General features: G+C 49.4%; 1 protein-coding gene across 1 annotated transcript in view; it reads left to right on the top strand.

The window, feature by feature from the left end:
* Positions 1-3,173: 3,173 nt before the first annotated feature.
* Il17rd (interleukin 17 receptor D) overlaps positions 3,174-8,384 on the top strand; it is a 65,256-nt gene continuing 60,045 nt past the window's right edge. Inside the window, 1 exon segment of the mRNA XM_050158204.1 lies at positions 3,174-3,357. Coding sequence (XP_050014161.1) covers positions 3,232-3,357 — 126 coding nt within the window. The 5' untranslated portion in view covers positions 3,174-3,231.

Raw genomic sequence — 8,384 nt, 5'->3', positions numbered from 1 at the left:
TTGTGCCGCCGCTGTGGCTCTAAGGCCTACCACCTTCAGAAGTCTACCTGTGGCAAATGCGGCTACCCTGCCAAGCGCAAGAGAAAGTATAACTGGAGTGCCAAGGCTAAGAGACGAAACACCACCGGGACTGGGCGGATGAGGCACCTAAAAATTGTCTACCGAAGATTCAGGCATGGATTCCGTGAAGGGACAACCCCTAAACCCAAGAGGGCAGCTGTTGCAGCATCCAGTTCATCTTGAGGATTCCGATCTGTCATAAAATAAATGTTCTGGTTTCCAAAATTAAAAAAAAAAATCATATGTACTATTGTATCATAACCCCAAAGATAATTTAGAATTTCAGCTTACTGATTTTAATTTTTAGTTATTCCTGGCTTAAGAGGTCTGTGACAAGAGGCTCCCATGACCATGTTATCCACTCTCCAGGTTCATGCTATAATTTGATTTCTAACAAAATCTAGTGCTGTAATTAGGGATTTTTCTTATCTGACCAGGTTTTTGGTAGAGCGAGGAAGTACAGTTGATATATTTGTCCTCAACAACATTTTCCTTGTTTTGGCTATGCTGAGGATGGAACCCAGGGCCTTGCTGGCAAATGCTGTACATGGAACTCTACTCCCAGATCACCAACCTCTTCTTGGTGGTGGGAGTGTCATGTTCACTGGTCAGTGCCAAGCAAAGTGACAGACACTGAGGGCAGAGAAGGGAGCCAGGCAGGAATGGTGAGGGATCCTGTCCCTGGTGGGTAGAAACAGACTCTGACTTTTGGGAAAGTTTCCTTGTTCATCTCTACAGCAGTGGGGTTCAGCTGTGGGGAGGAAATCATGATCCACAAAGCCATGTGGGGTTCTGGCCCCTTCTCTTACCTCATTTTTCCAGGCCAGAACCCTTCCTCCAATCCTCCCTGTAAGCCCCAACATTCCAAGAAGCCAGGGTAAGAGATGATAAACCGCTACAGAAGATCAGAATGGTAACGGTATTGCCAAAGACCAATTTATGGCCTAAATTTCCTGACCAAATTCGACCCTTTGATGTATGTAGCTTCCCTTTTCTACATGCACTTAGGGTCTTGATAGAAGGTAAACAAAAGGCCCTTCATTTCTCAGCCCGAGGGTGTCTTTCTGCTGTGTTCTGGTCCTGGTCTGGACATCTCAGCTTCTTCTTTCTGTACCTACCATACTCTCTGCGCTCTCTGGACTGCATCTTAAGTCAGAACAGTGAGTGTGACGGAGGAAGTTCAACAACTGGCAGAGCGACAATAAAGAATGGAAGGGAGGGTGGTCCTGCCTCAAGTACTGCAAAGCCAGGAGGCAACACCTCGTCTGTCTCCCCATCCTGTTTGTGAGGCTCTGCTACAAACTCCATGTATTTATTGCACATGCTCTGTCTGTCTGTCTCTCTCCCCCCTCTCTCCCAGAATACCACATCAAACAATGGAAGATGTCCAAATGGCTGCTAAGTATACTCCCAACCTATCAACATCCATTTGGCAATGACAGTTTCTTACCTACTGATAGGTAGGTAAGTAGAGAACAAAGCATTGAGGACAGGAAGGTGAGCCAGACAGGAGGGAAAGCTGGCTGAAATTAGAACCACTTTATTAGTAACCAGAGAAGCAATTAAGAAGACAATGAGGTAATAAGCAGTTTGGGAGTAGTTAATGTTCATAATCCAGAAACCTCAAGTTTTGGAATGTATCCTTAAAAATGAGATAAATGTGTGGCGATATTTTTAAAATCACTGATATAACAGAAAATCCTGGTCCTGGATTGATTATTAAGCTATGGAACACCTCTAAGCAGGAATGCATGTAGTTTAAGGAGCGTCTAACTTCGTGATATCCTCAGTCTTTCACCAAACCCCAGCTCATCCTGACCACATCTCAGCCTGTGACAAGCCTGGCCCTGGAGAGTCTTTCCTAAGGGGATTTGGATGGCAGAGGTGTTCTGCCTAGGTAGAGGAAGGGAGAAAAGTTACCCATTGCCAGATCTGTGGGAGGAGCTGCATGCTTCCTGCGGTTTGCGTGGGGCTGGCTCCGCTAGGCATGCAGAACACTTGAGTAACCTGGTAGTGACATACGACCCACATATCCCTACCTGCCTCTGCCTCTGCCTCCTGTGGGCTGGGATTAAAGAGCCAGAAGGGATGGTTCCTGGGCTCTGGAATGTGAAGGTTGCCTTGTTGGATGGACAGGGTGACGGTTAAAAAAGTCAAGATTGCACGGAGGGGGACTAGAGAGAAGACATCATAGATGCAGGGTGAAGACCAAGATGGATATCCTTCTAGAATGCAAAATTCACTGGTCCGTGTCCAGGGTGGATAAAGGTACTGAACGTGGGGCTGGGAGGGAAAGTGGAGACCGTCATCAGGCTGCACAGAGATGGGGGTGCAATGTTGAGGGGTGTGGTTTAGGAGCACACATATGTGGCAAAGGAGAGGAAGAACAACAGAGAAAAGTGACATATTTTGCTTCTATGGTGCTCTAAAGGAGGTCTGTGCCTCTTTCTTGAGAGATCTCTCATACACATACACACACACACACACATAAGGTAAGTCTGATTTGTGTCTGGGAAGAACATTAGTTTTCAGTTTTGGCTAAGGGTCCTTAGATAAGTCAGTTTGTGGCTGTAGCCTTTATTGCTTGCTTGCGACACGTTAACTAACAGAACTCCCCCAGCTAATATTCTTGGTCTTCATTTTGTCTTACAGGGAACAGCGCTGTGCAGGAAGCAAGTAATTTGTCCTAGGTCTCAGGAGTAAATGTAGAGCCAGGATTTCTCTAGAGGCCTTATTATGCTGACATTAATACTGGCATTTTCCTGTGTCTTTGGTAGAACGCAAGAAGGAACTTGACATTTGCAAAGTAAGTACTCATTAAATTACTAATTTTAAAATTACTATTATTATATTCTTTTGAGTCGCCCCAAGTTTTTGTCTGGAGCAGAGCAGTCATCATTTGGACAAATCCTTTGGATAAAAAAAAAAAAAACCCTTCAGTGAGGGGGCTGAAACTTGTTGCAGCCAGAGCCTTAGAGGGGCGGGCTCGAGGGGCAGGACCAGGACGGAGAGGGCGGGACCTGGCGGGGAGACGCGGGGCGAAGCACGGTTGCGCATGCTCGGTGTGGACGGGCCCCCTGCTGCCACGGCTGCCACCGCCCACTCCGGACTTAGAGCGAGCTGCAGGCAGCAGTCAAGGGGAGACGGGCCCCGCTGGGCGAGCGCACGGCCATGGCCCCGTGGCTGCAGCTCTGTTCCTTCTTCTTCACTGTCAACGCCTGCCTCAACGGCTCGCAGCTGGCAGTGGCTGCGGGCGGCTCGGGCCGCGCGAGGGGCGCCGACACCTGTGGCTGGAGGGTAAGGCGAGAGTTTCTTCGGGCTCCGGGTTACCTGGGGGCGCTCGGCGGGCACAGGTGCTCGCGGGCAGGCGAGCCGGGACCGGCCGATCTCCCGACGCCGGATCTGCGGTCAATGGGGCTCCCGGCTCCTCCTGCCCATCCCGCGTCTCGGACCCCGGGCGCGCGTCCGCTGGTCCCGCTCTGGATGAAAGAGGCCGCCGACCCCTGGCTTTGTGTTGCTAATGAGGCGCGGCTGCTGGCTGGGGTCCGTCTCCCGAGGGCGGGTGGCTGGGCGGCGGGGCGGGGGCCGTGCGCCCCACCCTTTGTTCCCGGCCCTCTGCCCCAGGGCTCCGCGTCCAGGACTGGGATCTTCCGGGCTGTCGCGGAACGGGTGCGCTTCGGAGCTGGTGGTTCGTGCCCTGGATCTCTTGTCTGCAGCTCTGCAAGGGCTTAGGGCATCCCGGGAAGGGAACCTGGAGTGCTAGGGAACGATGCATCTCCTTCCTAACTTTCTAGAGTCTGCCTGCCTTTCAGCCTTTCGTCTGGCTAACGGTCTCATGATAACACCACCACCACTCAACGCGCCGCAGCTTGAGTTGAGGATGTTTTCATAGCCAAAGGTCACCTCCGCCAGGTGCCCCAGACCTAAAACTGGTGGCGCCCAGACTTTTTCTGTGTACTTGGAAGCCCTCTCCGCAGAGCGGGTGTTCCTTTCCTGTGTAGTGGGGGGGGGTCCCCTGGTTTGTGGACCTTGAGCCTTCCACAGAGAAGAGGGCGCTGCAAGTCTGGCCACTCACACCTTCAACCCTATTGTGAGAACACAGGCTTTGCCCTCAGGCAGCCAGGAGCGCATCTGTCTGTTTTCTTACCTAGAAAGTAGAAGGGATGGGGATGCTGTGGCTGATTTCCACAGGGCTCAGGGTGTCTTGGGGAAGTTTGCTTAGACCAAGGTTGTCTTAGCCTCAATACAGACAAGACCCAGGACAGGACACCTCTTAGGGTCACTTAGCTCACTTGCTTCACATTTAAAAGAGAATTACGGTTCAGAAAAAAAGAGAACAGGCAGCAATGGTCAACGACTCCCACTCTTCCTCGTAGGGAACGCTGTTACCCTTTGGGTAAACCCTCATGGTTTCTTACTGTGTTTCCATTGCAGTAAAAGATCCCTGTTAGTTTTAACAGATTCCAAATTTCTTTAAGGTGCTCTCATTTATCAGTTCTTTTAAGATTTTAGATCTAGATTGGTCTTGGCAGTTGCTGTAGTGCCTAGAATACCTGCTACTTGTAAAGTTTTAACAGTGGATGTATAATTGTCTCTGATAACCCCCCTCCCATGTGAGCCCATCACTGTCTCCCACATTCCTGGCCTCCTGGGAGTGATCTCAACAGCTCCTGCCTTGGTGCCTACTACGATCCTTCGCCTTCCTGGATGAACATGGAAGCTTCTGGGTCATATCCCAGAGACCATCCTCTTTCTCATGGCTCCTCTCTTTTGTGATTGCCTGCTTGGTACCTGTGAGATTAGGCCCGCTTCCTCACCCTGCTGCCTGCACAGCACTGTTTTCTGCCCCCTCCCCTCTGTTGTCCAGCTTCTGACTCCTTTCACAGACTGCGGGTGTGCTTTCCATCGTGATTGTTTTCTGCCCTGAGAGCCTGCTTGGTGACACTGTGACACCTCTTCAGGGAAACCTCCCTGAATGCTGTGCCCTGTGCTCTACTTTCTCAGTCAGGTCCCTTACTCTTTGGCACTTGCCAGTTCCATGTGGTTAATTTCCTTGGTGGCCTCAGAGCCTGGTGCCCTACAAATCTCAGTTGAGGACATGTAGACCTTGCAATCTTTCTGCAAAATCCTACGTTTAACAATTTGAAGAATCGGCATACCTGAGCTCAGTGCTGTGATCCCAGCTACTCAGGTGACTGAGGCTCAGGAACAAAAGTTTTGGGCTTGGGAGGCTTCAGAATGAGTTTCAGGACTAGCTTGGGCAATTCAGAGAGACCCTATCTCAAAAAAAAAAAAAAAAAAAAAAAAAAAAAAGAAAGGCCGGTGGGGGTGATACAGCTCAGCAGTAGAACATGTGTGTGGCATGCCTGCGGTCTGGGTTCACCTCCAGTGGAGTTAGGCAGGGAGATCTCCGCACCAGGCTTTCATGTGCTGTGTCCCATCTGCAGCAGACCAGCAGACCTTTGCACAGTGGCCTGACTGCAGTCACATTTAAAGCTAGGGAAAATATCATCCTTTGCTCCTTTTTAGTGTCTTCTCTCAGCTCCATCATGGCTTCCTACAGGAAGCCCTCCTTCAGTAATTAAGATGTCCCAGAGGTTGCTTTGTCCTGGGGTTCTAGTAGGCACTTGTTCAGAATCTCGGGTTTTTGAGTCATATCTATCTGCCTCTTAACCAGGTCTGCTACTCAGCATGTGGATGTTGGCCTTGACTCTGAGGTTGCTTACAGTCTAGTTGGGCCTGTATAAATATCTAAGAATAAGCGTCAAAGGCTGAGGCAGGAGGATGGATGACTGTGAGTCGCTCCCCCACCCCAAAGAAAGCAAAGAAAAGGGGGTGTGGAAAGTTAGCTCATTGGTAGAGTGCTTGCCTAGCGTCTTACAGGGTCTGGGGTCATCTCCATTGCTTGGAGGGTCAGGGGAAGGATAATGAATAAAGATGGGGGTGGTGGTGCCATAAGCCTTTTGCACCCAGAAGGTAATGGTAGACAGAACTCTGAATTCAGGGCCAGCTTTGCCTACATAGCAAACTCCAGGCCAGCCAAGGATATATAGTAAACCTATATATCATATATATAATCTATATATCTACCTCAGACAAACAAAAATAAGAAGTAAATAAGGGTAAATTCTATGTGATTTGAAAGAAGTAAAGAGGGTAAACAAGTGATTTGAACCGCAGTGGGTATCATCCTGGGGTCTGAGCTTCACAGCCTTGAGCCCTGAAGCCTGGAGGTGGGTGAACACTGGAGAACACGTGAGTGAATGCCCCGCTTAACCTCCATAGGGCATTTGGGCAGGAAACCCAGGCCCCTGTAGGACTGGATATTTCCCCAGGATTTAAAGGCGCTGCAGCCGGGAGAGCTGCTCTCACGGCCCATGAGCTGGCCTGACTTAAGTGGTCAGGTTTCACAACCTCCCTATTACTTGTGGGGTAATTAAGGGACTGATACCATCTTGAACACAGCTCAGTGTTTTAGAGATGAGTTGTGGGCACACTTCCTCAACTATCTGAAGAAAAAGAAAACCTCAGTCTTTGCCAGGTAAGGATGTGCTTTGAATAATAAATATTGTTTTTTCAAAGGGGTTAGAGTCTGTAAAGCTTCCCCAGGGGCTGGCCCTGCACTGACACTGGCTTGAAACCCTTACTACTTTCCTTTGTTCCTTTCCTTTTGTTGGTTGTTTGAGACAGGGTTCCTCTAGGTAACAGCCCTGGCTGTTCTGTAACTCACAGAGATCTGTCTGCCTCTGCCTCCCGAGTACAGGGATTAGCCACCACCGCCTGGCACTTTCTACTACTGCTTTTATTTTTTGATGTATGCGTTTCATTTAGTTGATTTACCGGATTAGGTTGTGCAGGTGTGTACTCATGCAGAGGCCAGAGGATGTCAGGGGACCTGACACATGTCTCTTACTGAACCTGCAGGTAGACAGGCAGCCAGCGAGCCGCAGCGATGCTCTGGTCTCTGCTCGCCTCAGCACCCACGGTGTTACAGGCACAGTCACATAAGCATGGTTGCCCCTGTTTGACTTTATTTGGGTAGTGAGGATTTGAACTCAGGTCCTCTTGCTTGTCCGGCAATTGCTTATGCCCGTTGACTCATTTCCTAGGCTCTGAGCTCTTTTTGATGGAGGCATGGTTCTGCTTGTGATGGGTACAGTTAACATGTCAATCCTTAGTGCTGAGAGATCCATTCTCACACATTTCCTAGGGGCCATTCTGGTCTCCTTCCTGGGCGTACCTATTCCCTGGTCTATTGTGTCTGAACTACAACGTCTACCCCCCCCCCCGCCCCCCGTCTTTAGCAACTCGGAAACTGTGCTGGCACCGTACAATGAAGGACAAGTTTCCCATTTAAGGCAAATGTTCCATCTCCAAAGGTAGAAAAGAATAGGGTAGTAATGGGGGGAGGGGGGGAGGTTTCCAGCTGGTTAAAATTTAGGCCCCTGATAAAAGTCCAATCCAAGAATTCCTCCTGGCTGAGAGCCCAGGCGTGTTTATTTGATTCTGAACTGGATGCGTTTTCATTCACTTGCAGCTCATGACTCTGAAGTCCCGTATCTTCTTGTTCTGTGTCCTGTGGATCACAGCACACACAGGCGCTCCTGTGTCAATACAGAATTCTTAGGTTAAAATGATTTTAGTTTTGGGTTGACAGGTTTTTTTTTTCGGAGCTGTTTTTATGAAACGTACAATACTTTCTTCCGGACTGTTTTGTAGTTGGCTAGGAGCCTGCATGGCCTTCGCTTTCTTTCACGCTCTCCATCCCCACCCATTCCACCCTGAAGGCCTGAAGTTCCTGGACCATTGTGCTAGTTACCAACAGCAGGGTCATGTGAGTTCTGCCGGGAGTATTATTATTTCTTCCCAAAGCTGGTTTTTCAAAGATATCTCCAGAAGCTTCTGGTATCCGAATTGGAAACTTGCTAGAATGAAGACCAGAATGAGAGCGTGGTAGAGCCCAGGTGTTAGCATTTGAACGAGATCCTTCCGGTGCCTTCTCAGTGAGACACATTGCTTTGCTCCAAAATTAGGAGAGGAAGAGAAAATACTTTCTAAATATTTAAAAATCAGTCCTTTGGGCTTTGTTTCACTGGACTCAGATAACAGTACCAGAAGGGAGGTTATTTGAAGAGTCTGGGAGCTAACTAGGCAGGGCATCCTGACTTGGGTGGGGTCCTGTGGTCTAGGGTTAGAGAGGAGGCCTGGGAGAGACGGACACTTGACACTTCCACCAGGTTCCTCTCCAGAACAGCTGGGTTTGTCTAGAAAACTGTCTGAGGAAGGAGCAGAGCAGGCTCCAGATCTGTCTCGGCAGTTAAGAC

This window comes from Alexandromys fortis, unplaced genomic scaffold (assembly GCF_014885135.2).
Source record: "Alexandromys fortis isolate MF-2015 unplaced genomic scaffold, M_Fortis_MF-2015_v1.1 scaffold_106, whole genome shotgun sequence".
NCBI lineage: Eukaryota > Metazoa > Chordata > Mammalia > Rodentia > Cricetidae > Alexandromys > Alexandromys fortis.
Note: the sequence above shows the minus strand (reverse complement) of the source record. Positions and strands in the feature narration are given on the sequence as shown.